The sequence below is a fragment of the Anolis carolinensis genome, chromosome 1 (genome assembly GCF_035594765.1).
Source record: "Anolis carolinensis isolate JA03-04 chromosome 1, rAnoCar3.1.pri, whole genome shotgun sequence".
Taxonomy (NCBI): Eukaryota; Metazoa; Chordata; class Lepidosauria; order Squamata; family Dactyloidae; genus Anolis; species Anolis carolinensis.
Genome location: NC_085841.1, coordinates 215,194,569 through 215,220,010, shown reverse-complemented (window position 1 = coordinate 215,220,010; position 25,442 = coordinate 215,194,569). Strand labels below are relative to the sequence as shown.

Below are 25,442 nucleotides of genomic sequence, written 5' to 3'. Positions count from 1 at the left end.
ATAATAATAATAATAATAATAATAATAATAATAAATAAATAAATAAATAAATCTTTATTTATACCACACCACCATCTCCCCGTGGGGACTCAGGCTGGCTTACATGGGGCTAAGGCTCGCTTCCTGACCAATCAGAGGCTAACAGGAGGAGCTCACTCCGCTCCCGGATTCAAACCGCCAACCTTTCAGGCAGCAAGTTCAGCAGCTCAGCAGTTTAACCCGCTGCACCACCAGTGGCTCAACTATTTCATCATACATGTACGTAATGTTTATTTTGGATTAAAAGATTTCTGAAACATGTTGAACTATTCTTTTCTTTGTTGTGAAACCTATTCCTATTCTTCCCATGTTATTTCTGCCTCTGAAATAACTGCAAATTTTCTGATAAAGAAGAAATGCCCAGAAACATGCCTATTTCATTAACTGAAACCTAACTGCATCTATTTATTTATTTATTTATTTAATAGTTTGCCTTTCTCCTGAAAAGGGACCTTTACCATTTACGCAGAATCAGAGTCAGAAGGTGCTTTCTGAAATCTAATTTTTTAAAGCCTGCAATGCATTCCATGCATGGCAAAGGAAGAAAAAGCATCCATGTGCACTGAAGGCTATGTGATCATCTGAGCTAGTCTGTCTTCAATTTAATATGATGGAGTCCTGACAAGGATGCCTTCTCACTTGCTCTTTGTCAAAACCAAACCCAGGTATTACCTAGAAAATGTATTGTCTTTATGTGTGTCAGTCAAAGTCATATTCCAACTATATCATTTATTTCCTTCAATTGCTGTCAAGTACGACGGAGAAGCAAAAAGAGGGCAACTGGAGTTTTCCATTTAAAACTGAGAAATCAGACAACAATAAATAGTAGAGACAGTGTTTCTTTTTTAGCTGGCTTTTCTTACTGTTGTCTGATATTACCATTTTGGCATGGATAAATGCCTTGCTTTATCAGAAGCAAGCAAGCATGCTGTTCACCTGGGACAAGGACATTTCAGTTCAAACTACTGTAAGGGCAATGGGGCAAGAGAGTTTTATTTCTTGTTTTCCAAGCTATGGCTTTATACTGAGACACTGCAAAGACTGAGCAACTCTGAAAACTTTTTGAAACAAACTAATCCCAAACTACAAGCATATACAAATTTTCTGGAATAATAAAGGAGCATGTGTGAGCTTCTCTCTGCTACAGCTCCAGTAATCTGAAACTTAAACACCTGAAATATGGCATGGATACTAGGGGGATCTGATAATGATTTTCTTTTAAAACAAATTAATTAATTCTAATTAACTAAAATCTGCCTGCAGCCTGAAATACTATCTCAGTAACTACACTAATCTTCCCCAGAGAGGAAACGGCTGTCAGGATTAGGACAGTTGCTTCTCCAGTGGCAGCTAAGCAGTATGATGCTTCCCTATGTGTGTCTGTGCCCTCCAAATTGTCCATCAATTTGTGGCGACTCCATGGACTTCATAGGGTTTTCTTGGGCAATGTATATTCAGAAGTAGATGGTGCAACAAAATTAAATATATTTTTGGTACTGAAGTGTCTTGTTCTAAGATTACTGCTATGGATGGAAGCATGTTCAGCACTGGGAATAATGAACAAGTAACCCTAAGATTCAAAGTGCTCAGAAATTATGAAGGCTAGCAAGCCATTTTTGAAAATCACATTATAATAAAGATAAATCGAGAACCTACTGTGAAATTATGGTATATACCAAGGAGCAAATGGTCTAAAATTAGCTTCTGGCCTAATTTCCACAACTGGAATTCTACTCACAAAATAAGGCTTCCTACACCTCATCCTTCCCTCTGAGATTTTTTACACAGTTGGGCATTATTGTTTCTGAGGACTTGGGAACAGCATAGGAATGTGGCAGAGCAAGACAGCAGAATTGGACACCTTCCCATGTGTACCTAAAAGTAATTGTGTTCAGTACCTTTGAATCTAAATCACTCTTTTACAGAACTTAGTACATCACAATACTAAAGCTACACAGAATCAGCCATGCTTTAATCTAATGATGTCAATGCCATAAACTTTGTATTTTTTATTGCAGCTCAAACATGGGAAAAATGCACAAAACTACAGCTCCGAAAATCTATCACAGCCAACATGGCAAGTGACCATGCTTGCTAAGGAAATCTTGGAGTTTTACTGAAGAATACTTGACAGCAATTGAAGGAAATAAATGGTACAGTTGGAATATGACTTTGACTGACACACATAAAGACTTAATACATTTCCCAAGCTCTAGTATCTTGTAAAAATGCAAAGTGGACAGCTGGCCAGAATTGGACAGCTACAAAAGCGTGGTCTAGTTCCCTACTTCTTAAACTGTGGATTCCAACTCCCCTTAGCTCAACTGGGGTCATGAAAAAATTGGCAACAGTTAAAGATTCCTGAATGCCAGCCATTTACACATGCAGTGTTTATGACTCTGCAGAAAATGCTTCAGCTGTATTCCATGGAAAGGAAAATCGGCCCATTTAGGAAGTCTTGGAAATGCTGGTTTATTCTCAGTAAATGTTTGATTTTTATACCTACTGTATTTTACATACCTCTACACCTGGGGTCATGTAAAAATTTATTGGGAGAAAAGGGATCACAAATGGAAAAGATTTAAGAAGTCCTGATCTCCTTAAGGGCAATTCTGACAGGAATCCTGCTTCTGATTGTCACATGAGACCATTCAAAAGAGGGGGTGAGAATGTCAGTCAGCTGCTTCCTGAGTCACAGAGGAGCAAACCCCCAGGGATTGCAGTAGCTGCTTCTGTTAAATGAGGACTGAGAAGTGGATTAGGCTGAGAGTCACTGCAGTTATGTCCTATGATGGTTATGTAGTCATAACCTCACAAGTGAATTCTAGAAATCGTATTATGTTTCTTTTATTTGAGAGAACAGCTCATTGAAATATCCCTTTTCGTGAAATGAGAGGATCATCTTATCCATAAGATCCCAAATCTCTATTAAACAGCACACTCTGGTGGTTGTGATTTAATAAAAAAGAAATCACTAAATGGTGCCTGATGTAAGAAAAAATAATATCTACTGAACAACCTTACATCAAATTCATCTCTTGGGTCTGTGTTTTTCTCAACATTCAGTCCTTTAATTCATCGTTCTAGTATGTTCATATAGCCTAATGCATTAAAATGCCTTTCATTCCAGATTCAAAGTGATGTCTGAAACACAAATATGCAGTAGTCCAATTTACACTGACACATTTAGCTTTGAACTTTAATTGGAATTTGAAATTGACAATCTGTGCTTTACCAAGATATTACCCACTGCATTAATTTCCCCACAAACTGTGCTGGAATAAGTTCAGCATTTATTGGGATTTATATAGATAGATTTGACCTGTCAGCCTGCTTCACAACTTCATTAAAATGCATTATTACAGAAGCAGACAATTTTATTACGATAAAAACACTCATTTTAGACATCCATATTCTTCTGGCAAGTAAAATTTGATTTTCTCTATCTTGTTCTTACTAACACAAAAATCTGAACTATTTAGAACACCTTTTCTCAGAAACATATTTAACTGCAATTTCTTACAAAAAGGCTAAGAAAGGCAATTTGGAAATGACACAAATGCCTAATCCTTCTCCAGTTATCGTGTGTTAATGAAACCTCTCATATTCCCATCTTTAATTCAAGCACAACAAACTATCAGCTAAATAAAGAAAAATTGGTTCCAGTTCTAAATTGATAAGTAGAATTTTGAAAGACTGAAGTACCATTTACAAATGCGGAAAAGAACGGCTACACTCTAAAGCACTATTTCTGAATTTGTCCTAAATTATCTTAACACTTTCAGAATGTTTCAGATTATTTGACTATGTTTCATTCTTACCTAAAATATATATTTTAACTTCAAAATTTACAATTTAAAAGAATCCCTTTGACAATAAATGGAAAACTATTTAGGGTATGTGTTTGTGAGAGTAAGGGGAAACAGAAATATACCGAGGGCGGAATAAAAATCCTAGAGTAGGGCCCGGTATTTGTGTCATATGTTTCATCCATGCTTTTGTACTGTGTTGTTCATTCATATGGCATGGTACAACAGACTCCTCCCCACACGGATGCAGCAGTGAAAAGAATGTGAAAGCAGCACAAACCCTTTTGATTTGCTGCTATTCGTTCCACATGATACTCCCTGAGTGGCCCTGGAAGCATTTCCTGGTTTTCCGAGACAATTCTGGCCAATCAGAGGAACTGAAGTACCACACAAGGCTCTGGCTATTTAATGGGGTAAACGCTCCCAAAGAGCTCATTGCGGGGCGAATCCTTCTTAGCTGCTGGTTGGTGGAGCTGCTGCTCTGCCTGCCATGCTTGTTGCCTCTTGGCCTGCCTAAGTGTCTGCCTTGCAGCCTTCTTCTTCTTTAACCTCAGGTCTCCACTGCATATGGAGAGGAAGATCTCTCAGAATCAGTGCTGCCTTAAGCCCTGTCTTCAACCTCAGTTCTGCTCTGCATATCGAGAGGGAAACCACTCAGAATCAGTGCTGCCTTAAGCCCCGTCTTCAACCTCAGTTCTGCTCTGCATATTCCGACGGGGGAACCTCTCAGAATCAGAGCTGCCTTAAGCCCTGTCTTCAACCTCAGTTCTGCTCTGCATATCGAGAGGAAGACCTCTCAGAATAAGTGCTGTCTTAAGCCCTGTCTTCAACCTCAGTTCTGCTCTGCATATCGAGAGGAAGACCTCTCAGAATAAGTGCTGTCTTAAGCCCTGTCTTCAACGTCAGTTCTGCTCTGCATATCGAGAGGAAGACCTCTCAGAATAAGTGCTGTCTTAAGCCCCGTCTTCAACCTCAGTTCTGCTCTGCATGTCGAGAGGAAGACCTCTCAGAATCAGTGCTGCCTTAAGCCCTGTCTTCAACCTCAGTTCTGCTCTGAATATCGAGAGGAAGACCTCTCAGAATAAGTGCTGTCTTAAGCCCTGTCTTCAACCTCAGTTCTGCTCTGCATGTCGAGAGGAAGACCTCTCAGAATCAGTGCTGTCTTAAGCCCTGTCTTCAACCTCAGTTCTGCTCTGCATATCGAGAGGAAGACCTCTCAGAATAAGTGCTGTCTTAAGCCCTGTCTTCAACCTCAGTTCTGCTCTGAATATCGAGAGGAAGACCTCTCAGAATAAGTGCTGTCTTAAGCCCTGTCTTCAACCTCAGTTCTGCTCTGCATATCGAGAGGAAGACCTCTCAGAATAAGTGCTGTCTTAAGCCCTGTCTTCAACGTCAGTTCTGCTCTGCATATCGAGAGGAAGACCTCTCAGAATAAGTGCTGTCTTAAGCCCTGTCTTCAACCTCAGTTCTGCTCTGCATATCGAGAGGAAGACCTCTCAAAATAAGTGCTGTCTTAAGCCCTGTCTCCAACCTCAGTTCTGCTCTGCATATCGAGAGGAAGACCTCTCAGAATCAGTGCTGCCTTAAGCCCCGTCTTCAACCTCAGTTCTGCTCTGCATATTCTGACGGGGGAACCTCTCAGAATCAGAGCTGCCTTAAGCCCCGTCTTCAACCTCAGTTCTGCTCTGCATGTCGAGAGGAAGACCTCTCAGAATCAGTGCTGCCTTAAGCCCTGTCTTCAACCTCAGTTCTGCTCTGAATATCGAGAGGAAGACCTCTCAGAATAAGTGCTGTCTTAAGCCCTGTCTTCAACCTCAGTTCTGCTCTGCATGTCGAGAGGAAGACCTCTCAGAATCAGTGCTGTCTTAAGCCCTGTCTTCAACCTCAGTTCTGCTCTGCATATCGAGAGGAAGACCTCTCAGAATAAGTGCTGTCTTAAGCCCTGTCTTCAACCTCAGTTCTGCTCTGAATATCGAGAGGAAGACCTCTCAGAATAAGTGCTGTCTTAAGCCCTGTCTTCAACCTCAGTTCTGCTCTGCATGTCGAGAGGAAGACCTCTCAGAATCAGTGCTGTCTTAAGCCCTGTCTTCAACCTCAGTTCTGCTCTGCATATCGAGAGGAAGACCTCTCAGAATAAGTGCTGTCTTAAGCAGTGTCTTCAACCTCAGTTCTGCTCTGCATATCGAGAGGAAGACCTCTCAGAATAAGTGCTGTCTTAAGCCCTGTCTTCAACCTCAGTTCTGCTCTGCATATCGAGAGGAAGACCTCTCAGAATCAGTGCTGTCTTAAGCCCTGTCTTCAACCTCAGTTCTGCTCTGCATATCGAGAGGAAGACCTCTCAGAATAAGTGCTGTCTTAAGCCCTGTCTTCAACCTCAGTTCTGCTCTGCATATCGAGAGGAAGACCTCTCAGAATCAGAGCTGCCTTAAGCCCTGTCTTCAACCTCAGTTCTGCTCTGCATATCGAGAGGAAGACCTCTCAGAATAAGTGCTGTCTTAAGCCCTGTCTTCAACCTCAGTTCTGCTCTGCATGTCGAGAGGAAGACCTCTCAGAATCAGTGCTGTCTTAAGCCCTGTCTTCAACCTCAGTTCTGCTCTGCATGTCGAGAGGAAGACCTCTCAGAATCAGTGCTGCCTTCAGCCCTGTCTTCAACCTCAGTTCTGCTCTGCATATTCTGACGGGGGAACCTCTCAGAATCAGAGCTGCCTTAAGCCCAGTCTTCAACCTCAGTTCTGCTCTGCATGTCGAGAGGAAGACCTCTCAGAATCAGTGCTGCCTTAAGCCCTGTCTTCAACCTCAGTTCTGCTCTGAATATCGAGAGGAAGACCTCTCAGAATAAGTGCTGTCTTAAGCCCTGTCTTCAACCTCAGTTCTGCTCTGCATGTCGAGAGGAAGACCTCTCAGAATCAGTGCTGTCTTAAGCCCTGTCTTCAACCTCAGTTCTACTCTGCATATCGAGAGGAAGACCTCTCAGAATAAGTGCTGTCTTAAGCCCTGTCTTCAACCTCAGTTCTGCTCTGCATATCGAGAGGAAGACCTCTCAGAATAAGTGCTGTCTTAAGCCCTGTCTTCAACCTCAGTTCTGCTCTGCATATCGAGAGGAAGACCTCTCAGAATCAGAGCTGCCTTAAGCCCTGTCTTCAACCTCAGTTCTGCTCTGCATATCGAGAGGAAGACCTCTCAGAATAAGTGCTGTCTTAAGCCCTGTCTTCAACCTCAGTTCTGCTCTGCATGTCGAGAGGAAGACCTCTCAGAATCAGTGCTGTCTTAAGCCCTGTCTTCAACCTCAGTTCTGCTCTGCATGTCGAGAGGAAGACCTCTCAGAATCAGTGCTGCCTTCAGCCCTGTCTTCAACCTCAGTTCTGCTCTGCATATTCCGACGGGGGAACCTCTCAGAATCAGAGCTGCCTTAAGCCCCGTCTTCAACCTCAGTTCTGCTCTGCATGTCGAGAGGAAGACCTCTCAGAATCAGTGCTGCCTTAAGCCCTGTCTTCAACCTCAGTTCTGCTCTGAATATCGAGAGGAAGACCTCTCAGAATAAGTGCTGTCTTAAGCCCTGTCTTCAACCTCAGTTCTGCTCTGCATATCGAGAGGAAGACCTCTCAGAATCAGTGCTGCCTTAAGCCCTGTCTTCAACCTCAGTTCTGCTCTGCATATCGAGAGGAAGACCTCTCAGAATAAGTGCTGTCTTAAGCCCTGTCTTCAACCTCAGTTCTGCTCTGCATGTCGAGAGGAAGACCTCTCAGAATCAGTGCTGTCTTAAGCTCTGTCTTCAACCTCAGTTCTGCTCTGCATGTCGAGAGGAAGACCTCTCAGAATCAGTGCTGCCTTCAGCCCTGTCTTCAACTTCAGTTCTTCTCTGCATATTCCGACGGGGGAACCTCTCAGAATCAGAGCTGCCTTAAGCCCCGTCTTCAACCTCAGGTCTGCTCTGCATATCGAGAGGAAGACCTTTATTTATACAAAGAAAAAATCCCCAAAATTCGGGGGATGACCCAAACCTTGTAAGGGTTGGAAGACTGAAAGTGGTAGATATGCCCTCCATGTGTTGTGATTTTCACCCCCGCCCCCAAGTCCTTAAACAGAGCAGAAGGGGAGCCTGGGCAGCCTGCCAATGGGATGAATGCATTTCTATATTTGGATAGTGAAACGAAAGAGCTCTTTCAGATGGGCACCAGTTTTGGAACCAGCGGATGGACATGGAAACAGGGCCATACGAATGAAACAAACAGAAATTGGTATCTATTTTATACAAATGCACAAGACTAGAAAATACCTTGTGTATTTGCAATAATTCTTTCTATATTCCATTTATTTCAACTGAACCAATTTCCAAGGAAAATAACAAATTTAAAGAAAAAAAATGTGTCTTTGTGATTACATAATCAAATTCTCCTCATATGGATAGCCCATCCATATGATGTTCATCATGTGGATAGGCCCTTCATATCATTACACCAGCACAACTTGTTCATCAGGATGTCTAACACTGGCATAGGGACTGCCTTACATACTTGCTTATGCTCAGTGAATTTTCTTGCTGAATTGTTTCGAAGCGACCCAGAAATGTATCTGAAATACATTTCAGGGAGAACATTTAAGAAAAAAAACCAGAGCTATTAACAACGAACCTTGTCAGTTTCATCCACACTGCTAGATTTTACCACACATGTTGCAGGTCTGTCCTGAGTTTGTGCAAGATCCTGGGGCACACTCTGAGAAGCAGGCATAGGTGGCAAGGGCGCTCGCCGCTTCTTTGGCATCTCGGATGGTAGTGTGCTGGACTCATAGTGTTTGGAAATTGTATTGGGTTTCGTGATGAAGGTAGGCCTTGGTTTACTCATTAACGGAGTAGCAGGAGCACTGGCAGTCTTATTAGGAAGATAAGATAAAAACAATACACAATGATAAAAATCAACGAATAGATACTTGCCAACAATCTTTATTCATAACCTTTATTACAGAGATAAATTTGGGTTCTATCGCTAAAAACACAGTAATTCATTACAGTGAACTCAGTTCAGTACCATTCTAATATGCCCTATAATTGGGTTATTGCTGTTTGAACATCAACCAGATGTGAAAAACCAGATTAACTGTTCTCAAACAGCCATTATAACAACATGGTATCTCATTATGGGCAAGCAGTTCTCATCCTGTAAGCAATGTATGTAATATATCGATATAGTTACATTTCCCTGTCCAGTCCCAGATGCTTTTAATAAGCCAAAACATACATTCAGTTGTCACTTCTAAAGTAAGACAGGAGGAAAATCTACTGACAATAACATTTTGTTTCTTACTTGTTCTCGTTTCTTCTTGTTTCGCTGAAAAAAGCTGAAGAATCCTTTATTTTCTTTCTCCCTTAAAACATCTGAATTTTGTGAGTTCTGACAGTCTAAAAAATAAAATAAAATAATTTGCTGTCACAATTCCCAGATTGCACCAATGTCTTCTTTCCTGCTTTTTTGTTTCTATTGCGGAGTATTTCTTTGAAAAATAATTTGGAACTCAATTTCATATGAAATGATTTAGTAATATCACTATTCCTCTTTTAGTACTTTTCCTATCAATCTCTTAACAACTGGAAAACATTTTATTAATCAAAATATAAAATATACAATTTGATAGTTTTTCTACATTTAAAATTTCAATGACAAATGTTCATTTAAGTAGTATAAAAGCATTGCCTGTGCTAAATTTTAAATGTAATTTAGTTATCCTTTCTAAAGAAACTACACAAAAAGATAAGTCAGAGTTCCGAGTTCACGTATCAAGAAAAAACACACTACATTTTGTTCATTATTTATCGAGGTGTAAGAGAAGCCATGCAAAAGTGACTGATACTGACTCATCCATAAGCAATTGTCATGTGTCTTTGTTAAGTTAAATGGTTCTTCAATCCTAGCAGGACTAACACATTGTGTGAGGATGGGGTGAGGGTGATTCCTTAATTCTCTTCCTTCTGAAGGTACCCATGTAGTCTCTCATCATGTTTCAAAAAGTTGTATAAACTATCTGGAGCAGATGTTTAGAAAGTGCAGGTGACTGTACGGGAGTACCAGCAATAATAGCCTCCCCCATTTTGGCTCAGGAAAATTGCTAATACAAACAGCCTGCAGAGGATACAGAATTGAAAATAAACTGCACATAAAATGTGCAGAAGGCAAGTGTTTATACATGGACTCCATTAAAATAGGATCACCAATGAATTGTGTAAAAAACCTGAGTTATCTATTTTGTGAGATTAACCTAGGTAAACATCAATCATATTCAAAGATAATTGTGCCTTACAATCCTTCCTGTATTCACTCGATGACATTAGAACAGCTCACCTTGTAATGAGAAGCTGAATTCAGTAGTTGGTGTAGCTAGAAAGAGAAAGAGAAATGGACATCTAATTGTAATTGACAAATGTATCCTGAAAAAAGGTTTTTTTTAAATCAGATTTTCAGCAAAGAAGCAGATAGCTACACAAACAAGTTTTCAAAGTGCGTAAGAGTGTGAAGTGATCCCTACTATCAAATTTCATACAGAAAGCAAGAGAAATCTGTAGACAAGAATAAATAAGTGCTACACTTATTGTGGGCCTAATTTCTAGGATTAAAGGAAAATGCATTAGTTTATCACATGGCTAGTTTTTGCCTTGAGAAACGCAGATGGAAAAAAACTTTGCAAACAAGGAGGTTAAAAACATGCGGGAGACACAGGAAAGGTTTGGACAAAGACCTCTGTTCTAATGATAACAACACCGTGGTCATTGAGATGAGACTACCGTGTGTCTGAGAATGACTCAGTTAAAGTCTAGACCTCGATTTGATAGAAAATCTCTGGCAAATATGAGTTGTTGTTGGAGCCATTTTGATGCAAATAATATGCAAAAACAGAAGATGCATGCATGCAAAGCCAAGAATACTTGCAGCTTTAATTTCTGCCAAAGGTTCTTTTTACCAAGTGATGCCTCAAGGGAAGGAGGGTGAATACTGATGCAACCAACAAGTGCCAGAGGTTTGTTTGCTTTTTGCTTAGTTAGCTTTTGTGCCACAATAAAAAGTTTTCCATTTTCATAGTGCTACACAACAACTGCAAACAATGTAGAATAAATGCATTCCAGTCCCAAATTGCAATAGAAAAAAACATGGAAACCTCAAAGAAGGGCTGTGCAAATACTACTGCAAGGCACTGTGCATTTTGTAATGGGTGCAATTATTGTTTTTAATTTTTATTAACAAAAATAAAAAGAAAGAAGAGTTGTAGCTAAAATTATAACAAAAACTCTGCACTCAAGTACAGTGTTCCCTCACTTATTGTGGAGGTTAGGTTCCAGGACCACCCGCAATAAGTGAAAATCCGCGAAGTAGGGACACTATATATTTATACATTATTTTAGTAGTTATACACTATTTTAAGTCTTTATCAACCAATCGTGTGTTGACAAATCGCCTCCTTCTCCTCCCGCTGCCACTTGGGCTCCTTTTCTCTCCCTTTGGGTTCTCCTTCCTCCCTTCCTTAGGCTGTAAATTGTAATTTTTATGATTTATAATATTCTTTTAGAGTTTATTGAAAAACCGCAAAACAGCGAATCTGCAAAAAGTGAACCGCAAAGTAGTGAGGGAACACTCTATATATTCCCAGCATTCCCTCTAATAATAGAGTAGTAAAAGACAATTACATAGATCTTACATCTGCTGATATCCATTGCATATAATTCTCTCAATCCATGGACATTAAGAGATTTTGTCAAGTCAAGTGTCTCAGAAGATTGGTAGGTCTTCAGCAACACAGTGTGCAAAGGATCGAAGTCACATTTGCTACAGATAATTGGCAGGAGGTCTTGAAGTGGTACATGAGGGCTAACTCTGACAATTGTTTTCTGTGTCTTCTTGTAGTTTACCACTACTCTCACCGTTTGCTAAAACAAGTGCGGAAAAAAAAACATCCATTAAATATAATTCAAATGCTTTTCAAAGGCATAACCACCCCATGGTAGTTCTGAATAGTTCATCAATACTAATAATGTTGGCAATACTTTGTGGGAAAATATGTCATATTTATCTCTATCCAGTTATTTAGATAATTCTTCTCAATGTAAAGCAAACACTTGACTAAGGCAATTCTACTAAGTTTCAAAACTCACCAGGGAATAGAAAGATAGGACTCCAATAAGGATTAGCAACTCCAGGCTGAACTGGAGCAATGTTTCCTTGTTTTAGTTTCAAAGTTCTCTCATTTTTATTTTTATGCCAAAAATTTACAATCAGATTAGATGGTACTTCAAAGTGGTAGGTGACAAACTATTATTGTTTTCCTTTTGGGATACAGAAAAAGCCCTCACTACACATATCAGGGTTTATATTCAAACTCATTCTTGTTTTATTAATCCTATAGTAAAACAATATATGAAAGGATGAACCAGATTAGACTTCACCCCAACCCAGCTATGTGTTGGGAAGGGAAGGGGATGTGATTTCTGATTTTTACCCAAAAGCAATGGAAACCTCCAAATAGCTCCTTCTTGGGACAATACCCTAACAAACAAGTTCATGAGAAGGGAAGGTGATGTGAATTATGATTCTACCCAAAAGCAATGGAAACCTCCCAATACTTCCTTCTTGGGACCATACCCTAGCAAACAAGTCTGCTGTAAATGATGCAATGTCACAGCTACGGCCACCAGTTTGGCTCAGATGCTGCTGGTGAAGGTGATTTATTTTGGCATCTTTGGGAGTGGGATGTGGTTTGCAGGTGGGGCTTTTTTTGTGGGGGGGATCACCACATAGTTGCCCACACTTATCTAGTCTGATCATTAGGACAGAAAAAGAACAGATGACAGCAAAAAACCTGTGAGTATCATTCCTTATAGCCCATAGAAAAATAGGTATCCTCCTTTCCCAGCCAACAAGAAAAAAAGCTAAAGATTTTTGCATGTGAGTCTGTCTCATCCAGCAATTCTATATGCAAACCTTAAAAGATCACATTGTGTGCATCACCCAAGACTGAACATTTGACAAATCTATCTTAATTTCCAGTAGCTGCCGAAGTCAGACTTCATGGCGAAATCTAAACATTACAAACTATAGTAAGCTTGTGGAAATAAAGACAAGAGAAAGAAGGAGTAACATTTTACAATCTCACCTCCGGGACAACAGGAGTGGGTTTTTTCTTATCCATTTGTTTTGGCTTTAAAATCACTTTGTCGACTTCAAGCATCCCAATGGGTGTATTTGGTTTGAATTTGATCTGTTTCTTATCTACTGACACCAGATCTATAGTGTGGCTGGATGGATTTAAACGGTATTGTGCACAAAGATATACCAGTAAGTCCATCATTGGCTTGCTGAAAGAAAAGTGAAAGTGGCTATAAATCTCTGCTGGGGTATTAAGTAAAAACAACAACCAAGAAAACCTATGGCCTTGTTGTCATTCAGGCTTTTAGATCTGAAAACAACCATAAAGCACAGTTCAGGTAAAGTAGGCACTTTGAAGACTAATCTGTTTCAGTGGAACTCAGCAATCCTTGAAACTGTCTCCGCCTACACACACACACACACATTCCTACACATTTTCTAGCTATTCTGCTGACTTTGAAAACACTGTCATTTTAAAAACATTTACCATATCTATAATAACAGAGTGGTATGACAGAGTTATATGCCAACTGATAAGACTTTTCCATCTTTCAACTCAGAAGAGAGATTATTATTGTATTTTCATGGAAAAGAAAATTGTTGTAATAACTGAATTCGGTCACAGAATATTTGTCATAGCAAGATTTCCCATATATACACATTCAAATTTCAAGCAAAAATAGATTTTACCGAATAAAATTAGCTGAAATTTACCCGATTACATATATATGCATATATCTAACGATCCATTATGTGCCTCCAAACACTATCTTCCTGTATATAATACTTTGTCTCATTTGTTTTTATATTTGTATATAATTAATGTTTGAAAAATAAATTACTGTTATTGAAAGACAGTAACAAAATGTAAATTTCCAATATAAATCTTTGGCAAAATTATATCCATAATTTCCATCCTGGAATTATAGTATTCTTACTTGCAAGGATTAACATAACCTTTTAGAGCATTCATCATAAAGTACAACTGCTTTGCAATATTTCTCATATTAACTGAGTTGGTTTACATCTTCTTTCATACAGAAGGAACTAGTCTCTCGATCACTCTATATCACTTTTAAGCTAACTAAAAGTCTACTTGCTTTCACTCTTGACTCAACTCAAACAATACTCAAGAAAAGAAGTACACAAAGACACGTGAAAGCTGTTCTACTAGAAATATAGTATTTATCCTGAAAAAATATTAAAAAATATTTTTCAGTCTGTTCAGACAGTTGATTGTTCGAAGTGATGATTCATTTTCAATCATAGACAAACTCAGTTACAACACTCACAAAAGGCTGTTAACAAGAGGAACCTGAATACCTGCACAAGATAAAAAAAATTCTGCAGAAAGTTTCAGCAACTACAAAAAAACTGTATTCCTACTCAGGTTAAGCTTTTGAATGGTCTTGTGGCACACAGAAGCTTTACTCTGTAGCTTTAAAGTTGCTCTTAGGTCAATCTTGATAATGAATAGCAGAGATTATGATGAAATAATTTTTCCACTTACTAATTGGAACAGCTTACACAACGTCCCCCTCAATTATAAAAAGGGCCTTGTTGAATGTGAGTCTCAATAAAACATTTCACCAAACAACATAAAAGCCCAGGATTGCTGTAAAAAAGTACATTCCTTACTTCTTCCTCTGGCTTATTTTTTAGGGTCAACTGCAGTTTCAATGAGCTGCATGTTGACTAGCAGATCTCTTCTCCTATACTACTCATTTTTAGCTGAGAGTTTACAAACAAGCAAATCATGTTTTATAAAACAAATGACTTCAGCAAAAGCGAGAAAAAATAGAGACAAATCATTTAATATTTAGGAGATGACTTGTGTTTATTTGCTTAAAATACTAGGACACAAATCTAATTCTTAGTGATTGAAAAGCAGAGAACACCGAGAGGCAACTGAAAATGAACAAAATGTGTTCTTTGCTGCTTTAAAATCTGTTCAGTGGAGAGGAGCTAGTACCCTATCCACCATTACTGGGTCCCTACCATGTGGAACTTTAAAATTCTTTTTAATACAACTGTATATTAATGTCAACTTCAAGTACTGCTCAAAATTCTTGTTTAAAAAGAAAACCCAACAAAAATGATATCCTTTTTCTGAAAAAAGTCAAACTTTGTACTGCTTGGCTATAAGTAATCAAACATATCAATTTGAATGGGATTGAAGCTGACCCAGTTCTTGTTGCATTAGGGTGGTAGTTCAGCCTGAGCCTGAGATTGGGTCCATTCAGCCAGTAATTGTCCCTGCGCCTCTGCTTTGCCAGAGGACTCACAGGTTGGGCCTGACATTCAGCCAGATTTTGGGCCTAAAATGCAGCCAGAGTCTGTTCCAGTGGATTCTGGGACCACAGACAGAATGGTTGCAAGCAGGCATTCTGAACCACATTCCTCTCCGCAGTCAAGGTCAGTTCACCAGCTGCGAGATGGACATTCTAGTTTAGAGGAGGATAATGTGTTTGACAGGAGGGAGAAGAAGGAGCGTGAAAGTTTACAAAGGAGTAAACGACTGCTTCTGTAGCGCACTGAGTAGTTTTCTCATGAGAGAAATAGTCTTCCCATGGACAGGAGACCTTGGGTTTTCCTTAACTGCCTGGTCCTTTCTTTGTACGGCAGAGGTGTCAACTTTGCAATTCAAGAGAGAAAGATCTTTGCTCCGTGTTCTTGTATGCCTTGCAGTCGTGGATTTTGATTCAAGTTCCTGCCTTTGAATCCAGTTGTGACTTTGCCGTGTGGATCTCCAATACCTTGGATTATATTGGAGATTGAGCCTGCATTCTAGCCTTGTTTCCTATGGTTTCAAGATTGTTTCATGCCTTGGAATTGAATCCTGTTTTGACTATTCTTGATATTTCTTGTGGGACTAAGTTCGAGTTCTGATCTGGACTACAACATTTGAATGACTTTCTTGGACTCTTGCTTATAGACTTTCAAGTACACTGCTCTTGTGGATTTAACCCATTCTATTGACTCTGAGCTTTATTTGCTTGTGCTTACTTATAATCTTTGATAAACAGTTTGATTGCTTATATTCAATCAACCAATCAATTAATTTATTAATGCTCCGACCAATGGCCATAAGCATTTACAGAAACAACATTAAACAAACATCTTATATTCTGGGCTCCAGTGTGGATTCAAGGTGCCTATGCAGCCTAGGGGTGCAACAATTAGTTACTTCTTCATATAGGCTAAAAGGTTTTCAGAAAATGTTGTTGAAGGCTTTCATGGCCGGAATCACAGGGTTGTGGTGTGTTTACCTCACAACCTCTGAGGATGCCTGCCATAGATGTGGGCGAAACGCCAGGAGAGATTGCTTCTGAAACATGGCCATACAGCCTGGAAAACACACAACAACCCTTTTGAGAAAATGTTTAAAGAACTGTATTATATGAGATCTTGTTACCTTTTAAAACTGGAATGTATTGAATTGCTTTAATATTCTTTGATTCTATTTCAATATTCACTTTTCATGTTTTGTTTGTATTCTTTTTTCAAATTGTAAGCTGTTTTTGAATCCCAACACCACCACCACCACCACTTCGGATCAACAATTACAAGCAACTTGCTTCACCATGCATGCACCTGTTCATGGCTTCAAAAGCTTCTCTAACCAAAATCTTATCTCTACATGGGTTACATTATGACATCTTCATCATCTGAACAAATTCAAAATAATTACATGAGAAGTTCTATTAGAAGTTCGACAGCCTACCACTAACCTGATTCTAGCAGGTTTATTTTTTCAATACCACTGTGCAATTGTATAATTCACATGGAAGGACCAGGTTATATTAAAAACCTCTGGTTAAGTATCCATACGTATGTTCCACAGCCAAGTCTCCAATAGAACCACATTTGCTTGAGTGCTTGGGAGAGGAACTGATGCAGTGACCACAGACATTTCTACCCAATAATTGGTAGTGGTGGTGCAGGACTCAACTGACAAGGCAAGGCAGAACCAAAACAGAAAATAATGTGACACCACTAATTGACAGCTACGATTTCTAGCAGACACTACTCAAAACACATCATTAGCAACCTACAGCTTGTTACTTTGGGGGAATAATAGCGTCCTGTCACAAGCCAAATTATGTGCTTATAAACATTCTTCTACCCTACAACAAAACTAAGTCTGTTTATCAATGCCATTTCAGGTCCTAATAGTATTACTCAGAACATCAAGAGCTTACTTATATACCATAATATGATATATGTGTTTTATGTAGGGCAAATAGGACAATCGAATATGGGGCACACATTTGACATCAAAAATGGGGAAAATAAACTAAATGTCAGAATCCGTCCCATGACATTGTATAACTAACTTCATAATAACATTCCAAGAGAAGACTTAAAAGGGACACTGCTGAATTCCAAATTATCGGCACCAGTTGTTGAAATGATAATGGCTTTCAGCAGGCTAGTTTTCATAACAATTAAGCATTCTAAACTTTTTTCCCATTGCACAGGAGAAACCAGAAAGCTGGTACCAAGGAGATGTTCTCCCTGGATCTACCCCACACGAAGTATCATTTTGATGGCACTGTAGACTAAAACAGGAATCACTAATGATGAAATGCATGTAATAGTGGATATAATTACAGAATATGGTGATGCAAAGTAGAATGGTCAATGTGCCAGTAAATCCTGGAGTCACAATCTGTAACCCTCCTGGTTTTTTGGACTTCAGTTTCCAGAATTCCTAACCAGTGGACAAACTGGTTAGGGCTTCTGGGAGTTGGGTGCCCAAACACAGGGCCACATGTTGTGCAGGCCTGCCATAGACAATGCCGACAGCAACACCACTGGATCCAAAGTAGTTATTTCTATCTTCATGCACAAACCCTGCTTAGACACAGATAGAGCAGTCAGATATTTGTTCCCAATAACATACTATTAATGTAAGGTGATAAAAACTGAGTGGTAACACTGACCTCTATAAAGCTTCTATCTGCCTTTTTCACATCTGTTCTATTAAGATTGAAATTCATACTGCTAACAGGGATTTATTTCCTACTGCACATTATATTTTCCAACTGCACAAAATATGTTCAGCTGCACATTAAAATATCTGCAATTTTGTGTATATCAGAGTATTTTCCACAACAGGGTGTGCAACAAAATTGGGAGCGGAGACCAATTTACTTCCTTGTCTTTTGACACATTTTGCCAATGTAGCAAAGCCCTCAGACTCCATAAAATGTATCCTAGCGTGATATTTCATGTAACTCCCCTGTAAGCTCAAAACCACAGCAAAATGTAGCAGTTCTGCTTCTTCAACCACCCAACATGCATTGGAAAACCTGCCCGAACCTAACCCCAAATAGGCTGACATTAGGAAGAGGTTGATGGCCCCCCAGTTTTGGCTTTGGTTGTTTGTTTGTTTTTTATTGATTGGAAGGAAGGGTGAAACTTCATCTAACTTTTAAGCTATTTGAGGGATTGTGGTAGCAAAAATGCTGCAATTTTAACTGTTTGGGGAAGCAAGGGCCATATGAAATCTGCAGGTGGCAGTTTTCCAAGTCTAGGTCTATAAGGAAAGATTTTATTGACCCTTCAATAAAACTAAGTCTCAAGGAAACAGAAAGTATTGCTTCCACTTTAGAGTTAAGTTAACAGAGTAGCAGACCTATATGTCTTAGAGAGCAATTATGACCAGAGATACAATTGTATTTTTATGTAAAGCATTTCACACCAATATTATGGCATTATGTCGGAAAGGTATGGTGTGTGAGAGTATTGAGTCTTATTAATGCCACAAACTCCCTTGCCCCCCCCCCCCACATCCTCTTATTTTTTTTATCCTGAAAGTGAAAAATGATTGTCTCTTAGAAAATTACATTTTGACTTTCATTTCAAGCAAACATTCAACTGAAAATGAAATTATTCTACTGAAGTTCCAGCCTAAAAACAGTGAAGTCTACAAATCCTGTTTTATTAGTACCTAATGTGTAAACAACTATTTGAACTGATTTCCTACTTGGAATCTAAAATCTGACAGTCTTGCTTCCACATATTTTCTGGGTTTGTGAGCAGAGATAAACCATCCAACAGAACTTGTTAGACTTAATTTTTCCTTTTGAGAAGCTAAATCAAATTTAAAACTGTATTTTTCAAAATAAGCCAGGTTTTGGTCTGTTTGCACACTTTGCCCTAATTTCTTTTTTTAAAAACAATGATCACATTTAAAGAGCACTTTGTAGATTGTAGCAGGGTAACACTCTTAAAAGGAGACTTTCTGGGAAATATTAAAGCTGAGCTTTAAAAATCCTCTTCAGTTCTACGTGTATGTGTATACATTCTACTACCTCCTCAAAATGGCAGCTTTTTATCCAAGTCCTGAAAACTAAAAAGAATGTATGCATGAGAAAAATATTTATAAGCCTCCAGGGAACTCAAATCTCATACAGCTAAAGTAAACCCCTAAAGCCTGAGAATAAGAGACTTATGTAATTCTTGGAGTTGCCTTTGTATATTCATTCTACTTCATCAGTTGCAAGGTTGTCAGAGTTATTTTTAAGTATTCTCATTCATTTTTTCTTCAGGCCATGTGACTCTTTGCCAATTTCAGGCTTGCTTATAATTACAACTGATAATCTCAAGAAACTCTTCCTATCCTAGTTAGCACTATTGCCCAGCAGGACAGCTCCATATGGCTTCAGTTACCTTAAATGGTGCCCTGAGGTCTTCCTACTTTATATATTCATGTATAGTTGTAGACTAAGCTTGCACAACCTGTGGCCCTCCAGCTGTTTTGGCCTCCAACTCCCAGAATTCCCGGCCATTGCACTAGCTGGCTAGGGCTTCTGGAAGTTAGAGGATAAAACAGTTGGAGGGCTGCAAATTATGCAGGCCTGATCTAGACATTTTAGTCAAAAATCAATCCACAAAACCTTGGCTCAACTTATCCATGGGTCAATACAAGTACTGTAGTCAGGAGGGGCCGGTCCCCTGAGCTACCTTCCCCTCTCCACATAATGGCTCTTGGCTTAATCACATGTCGTATCGAAATTCATAATTTTGGCCTCCAGACCTGCCCTTTACTTATGCATGAGGTCAACGTACACATGAATATATTCTGTCACTTATAAACTACACATTTCCAAATGAGTTTCTGTAAACATCTGCCCAACTCACGTACATATACACACAACCTATCACAGTTCAAAGTAAATCATGTGCATGAAAGATATATGGTATGTGTCCTACTGCACTGAAATGAAAACATACATGGAATTCCACCAACTACAGATCTCCTTCTCATAAAGATCCTTTGAACATACTGCTTAATATCATATTCTCTTTTAAAAGCCTACCTGGTGTTAAGAACTACAGTTAAAGCTCTTTTTCAGTATTCTGCCCATCAATGGAAGCAAGGTCAGGTGTGACAAGAATAAGGGCCCTCTTAGGTCCTTCCACACAGGCAATTAATGCTAATCAGAAGGTGGATTATAGAGATTCAGTTTTCTCTGGAATGCACGACACAAATCGGCTACAAGCTGCAAAGGAGTCCACACAGAGCCACCGGATCTCTATAATTGACATTCTAGTCCTGACTCAATCTAAACCAATGTTTGTTTTCTTCATTTCTTACCTCTTGCAAGAGACAAACAGCTTTCCCAGTACTTGCTTCAGAGACTGTAAAAGCTAGCATTCCCACAGGAACACTAAGCTTTCATAGTCAGGGTGGGAAGTGTTTCTTTCTCTTCTGGTTGGACTGTGCAACTTTTTAAAATCCAGCATTCAGATCCTTTCTGTGCCTACACACAGGAGAGGTCCTATGGATCATAGAGCTGGAATCAGGATTTCATTTTGTCACACTGATTCTAGGTGAATTCACATTGGAGGTCGCATTGGGAGGGAACATTTTCAAGACCTCGGGCCAGCTTTAAGGTACAGTATAGTGCCTATGTAGGTAGTGCCACTGCTAATATTAAAAATTGAATTAATTACAATATGAAATGTATATGGCTCATCTTTAACAATTCTCAACATCCTTTTTAAAATTCTGCCAGCCTACTTTGTCATATAATTATTTTATATGAAAGACGGATTTTATCCATTCTGTTTTGTCTCCATTGTATTTTGGTTGATAGTCTGGTTTGATTGAGACATTGTGATTTTAAATTAGTCATTTGTGGTCAGTGTACATTTTAAGGATATGATGAATTTCTTGTACCATATGATAAGAAAATGTGTTTTCAGAAATTCAGTTTTGAAGTAGTAGCGATGTACTTCAACTGTAAAACAGCATGATTTTTTTCTTCAACATACCTGCCATTAACAGTTGTAGACTTGATCACATCCCCAGGAAGAACCACAGAAAGCTCAATATCCCTGTCAATTATGTTTTCTTTTTGTTCCATAGTGTAGTTAGTTAATTCCGAATCATCAAAAGAACAGTCAGCGATCCTTTTCTCCGGCGGAGGAAGGGGAGCTTTAGGCTTTGCTTTTCGTCTGAAATAAAGCAAGAAATCCAAAATAAAGGGATTAGAACATAAAATAAATAAGTGGAACAATCCAGACATTTGCTGGCTTCCCACAAAAATGCCTTTAAAGTTTGACAAAACTATGCAGTCTGTGATTTTCAAATGCAAAGGAAACTGTGCCATCCTTGGACTTGGCCAAGTTCAGGTAAACAACCAAAAGCCAGGATAAAGTAATTAAATAATTCAGAGCCTGTTATGCAAAGAGCCTAGGAGGGAAAGATTTCCTGAACAAATTTACGGAAATCTTTCACTGTTAATCACTTGATCTCATATCCTCCCCTCTCTCCCCAGTCACTGATATATACACAATTACATTTCTTTACAATGCTACAATTTAACATTATCCAAAAGGATTTTATCTAGCTATCCAACTGAGAGTTTACATCTGCATGTAGAGGATCCCGATAAGAGAGACCTGCTGCTAATTTTTTTGACTACAACCAGTATGATTTAAAATTTTTATTAGATATAGCCCACTGCCTAGAAGAACAGCTAATAACTAGGATTGTGCTGTTAGAGATAACCATGACCACCATCATACAATGTTCAGTTTCCAAGTTTGTATACATTGTCCACACCAATAACTCTTCTGGAAAGTTCCCACAAACTATGTAACTGTTGTTGGGGTCATCTGGCAAACAATGCAGGGGGTCACAAAATCCTAGATGTTGTACACTATGTTTCAGAGAAAGGAACTGGCAAAACCATCACTGAGTATTTCTTGCCAAAAAAGCCCTATGAAACTCATAGGATTACTATAAGTCAACAGGCAACTTGAAGTTATATATACATACATACTATAATAGTTGCTTTTCACTCTATGTAGAGTCTTGCTTATCCAACATAAATGGGTTGGGAGAATGTTGGATAAGCAAAAATGTTGGATAATAAGGAGGGATTAAGGGAAAGCCTATAAAATGTCAAATTACTTTATGATTTTACAAATTATGCACCAAAACATCATGTTTTACAACAAACTGACAGAAAAAGCAGTTCAATACAGGGTAACGTTATGTAGTAATTACTGTATTTACGAATTTAGCACCAAAACATCGCAATGTATTGAAAACATTGACTACTAAAACACTGACTACTAAAAGGCAGACTGCATTGGATAATACAGAATGTTGAATAAGCGATGGTTGGATAAGCGAGACTCTACTATAATTAAGAATAGTAAAATAACATTAACATGCAAAGATGAAGCATCACACTCTCAAGAAGACAGCGATTCCACAAACAGCAATAAACCACAAAACCATGACTGAAGAAACCAGATGTAAAAATAGAAAATATACAGTCCAAACATAGAATATTTTGGCCACGCTGAACTATAAAATCTAATTACAATGTTTGCCTTTCTCTTCAGCTCACCATGCAAGTCTGACAAAATCCAAATACAGGATGAATCGAAGCAATCCTGTGCAAAGAACAGTTATTCATTCCTTCCATGGCTGGCAAGTCCGTTGTGGGGAAATCTTATTTTCCAACAATTGGAACAACTTTGATGATGGGGAAATTCAGCAATCTCTCCCATGCCAGCACATCTATTGCTAAGCGGAATACTGTTGCAGAAGAGGGGAAAATCAGCCAAACCAGGAACATGATCAAACAAACAGAAAATGAGTATCCAGTCCAAAAAGGCTTGCAGAGTGGTGCTGAATCATTCACTGTGTACTAATCCAGTCGTGTCATGCAAAGAATTAATCACAGCTTGAGGCATGTGTGTGTTTAATCTGACTGAAGATGTAGTGTTTGTTACAAAATAAAATCTGGTGATGCTGAAGACTAAAAATATCAAATCTAACCTGTGCTCAGAAATGCCAAATCCCTATGGTCCACCATCTGAAGTACAGTGAACCTTCTTTAAAAAAAACAACAGCAACCAAAATATTTCAAAATGATAAACACAAATCTCACTTTTTAAATTTAAAGTGTTACACATTTTGGTATCAATACTCATGGCATACATTTTGTTGCTGATGTGTTGAGTTATGGTGGCCCTAAGGCAATTCTATCATATGCCCAATCTTGTCAAGATTTATTCACACCTTTGTCTCCTTCAGAAGCTGAAAGTGTAACTTCTCCAAGCTAGATAATGTTTCTATTGGGGTGTGCAATTCGGGTAAATCCCATGTCTTCGGTGTCCCGATTTTGGTGCCTCCTCCATCCATTTTTCGGGAGCTTCCCAAATTCAGGAGGACAAAATGCCATTCCCAGGCTCCCCTTTTAGTCATTTTTAGGGCTATCCGGATGAAAATGGTCACAATTGGAGTACATATTTACCACTGCCAGCCCCCCAAGTTTCAGAACATTTGTGTCATCTACTGATTTTTATGAAATTCTTAAAAGTTTCTAGAAATAAAATCTCTTTTTAAAAACCCAGATAGGAGCAGCTGAAGGGCACCTGCCAAGTGCCAACTGCCATAAAGATCCACAGTTCAACAGTTCTACACATCCCATAATTTATAGGAATTTTTAAAACTTTCTTTACTAATAAAACAAGTACCAACTTTGCTATTTCAGTCAAAAAGCAAGGCAAGGGATGCAGAGCTGCAAGTGATGAAGAGCTGTGAGCAACACTAAGATCACCAGTGAACTGGATCACAATCTGTCTCTCTCACAAGCCTGATCACAAAAGAAAAATGAAGGCACTCACCCTGGTATTTATAGACCCAGCTTGGCTAAAGACAAGTCACGGCTTTCTTCTGTTCTGATTGGCTCAACAGGCAGGGTTCACAGGGAAACCCCACATGTGGCTGCCTCTCTGCACTCTATGTGTATTAAAATGAAACCAAAAGTAGCCATGGTCGGCAGCTGTGTGGTCTGTTGCAGCTGGAAAACAATGGTGGTGGTGCCCATGCCGTTACGGGTGAGCCAGCATGCCGAAAGAGCCAGATCATCTGGAACACGTATTGAAAAACGGAGCTGAGCACAGCCCTAGTTTCTATGGCCAGGCAGGAATACAAACCCTGGTCTTCAGAGCTGTATTTCAACGTGCACACCACTGCATCACATTGGCTTGCCATATAAATACTGTATGTATATACAACTTAAGAATGTTCCATGTAGACATGGGAACCATCAAGAAGTACTGGATTAGAGGCAAGGTGTATTTAAGTCTGATCCTAAAGAGTTACTAAGCCACATCTAAAACTTCAATTACCAATGTTGCTAGCAAGAGAGCAATGTGAATGTATGTTTTAATGGCATGATTTAATGGCAGCCAAAAAAACAGATCCCATCTACTACCTGAAGAATACCCATCCCCATGTCCTTGGGTGTCCCAAACTGTAATAGTAGGAGGGATGCCAGAGTATTCCAATCCCGTTTTGATATAGCGTTGGCAACATATAGCCCACCAGCTTGGAGGTCCACAGGTTGTGAGACACCCATAACACTGGTTTCAGAAAAAAGCAAGTGATGCAAGTTTACTTATTCTTAAAAATGTGAAATATCAAAACTGATCAACAATTGACATCAGCCAGGGCCAGTTTGTACCAAGCTCCCCCTCAAGTAACTAAGTCCCCTTATTGGGTGAGAAGGGCAGGGTAGAAATACTGTAATAAAAATAAATAAATAAATACATAAATAAATAAAACATCTTCCCTATCAATAGGTGTCCCCAAATAAAATCTAAAGGACTGCTGCTCAGTTCCAGATCATTCAAGCCTTTGCAAGAGAAGTAAAAAAATCCAAGCACATTATTTATGTATTATTTTTATTTATCAATAGATTTATTAGTCAATTATTTGTTTTTATTTATATTGGGTTTATTTAGGTCTTGATTCAAAGTGGCTTACAATATTAGGGGAACAAATATGTTGCTACAGATAATTTACAGAATGCTGACATAATGACAATATTTTGCTTCATATTGAAACAAGACAAGGAATTTAAAGAAGCCAAGACAAAATGAAGTTGCTTTTGTGTGTGTTTGGATGTATAGATTAATAAGATAGACA

General features: G+C 38.9%; 1 protein-coding gene across 7 annotated transcripts in view; it reads right to left on the bottom strand.

The window, feature by feature from the left end:
- Window positions 1–25,442, bottom strand: part of cobll1 (cordon-bleu WH2 repeat protein like 1) — a 109,983-nt gene that overhangs the window by 19,656 nt on the left and 64,885 nt on the right. For all 7 annotated transcript variants that reach the window (XM_008115161.3, XM_008115158.3, XM_008115159.3 and 4 more), the window contains 6 exons: window positions 21,263–21,445; window positions 12,984–13,185; window positions 11,532–11,760; window positions 10,184–10,219; window positions 9,152–9,246; window positions 8,480–8,719 (listed from right to left, as the gene is read on the bottom strand). In XM_008115161.3, the coding sequence (XP_008113368.2) occupies window positions 8,480–8,719; window positions 9,152–9,246; window positions 10,184–10,219; window positions 11,532–11,760; window positions 12,984–13,185; window positions 21,263–21,354 (894 nt within the window). In that variant the 5' untranslated portion in view covers window positions 21,355–21,445. The remainder of the gene's footprint in view (window positions 1–8,479; window positions 8,720–9,151; window positions 9,247–10,183; window positions 10,220–11,531; window positions 11,761–12,983; window positions 13,186–21,262; window positions 21,446–25,442) is intronic.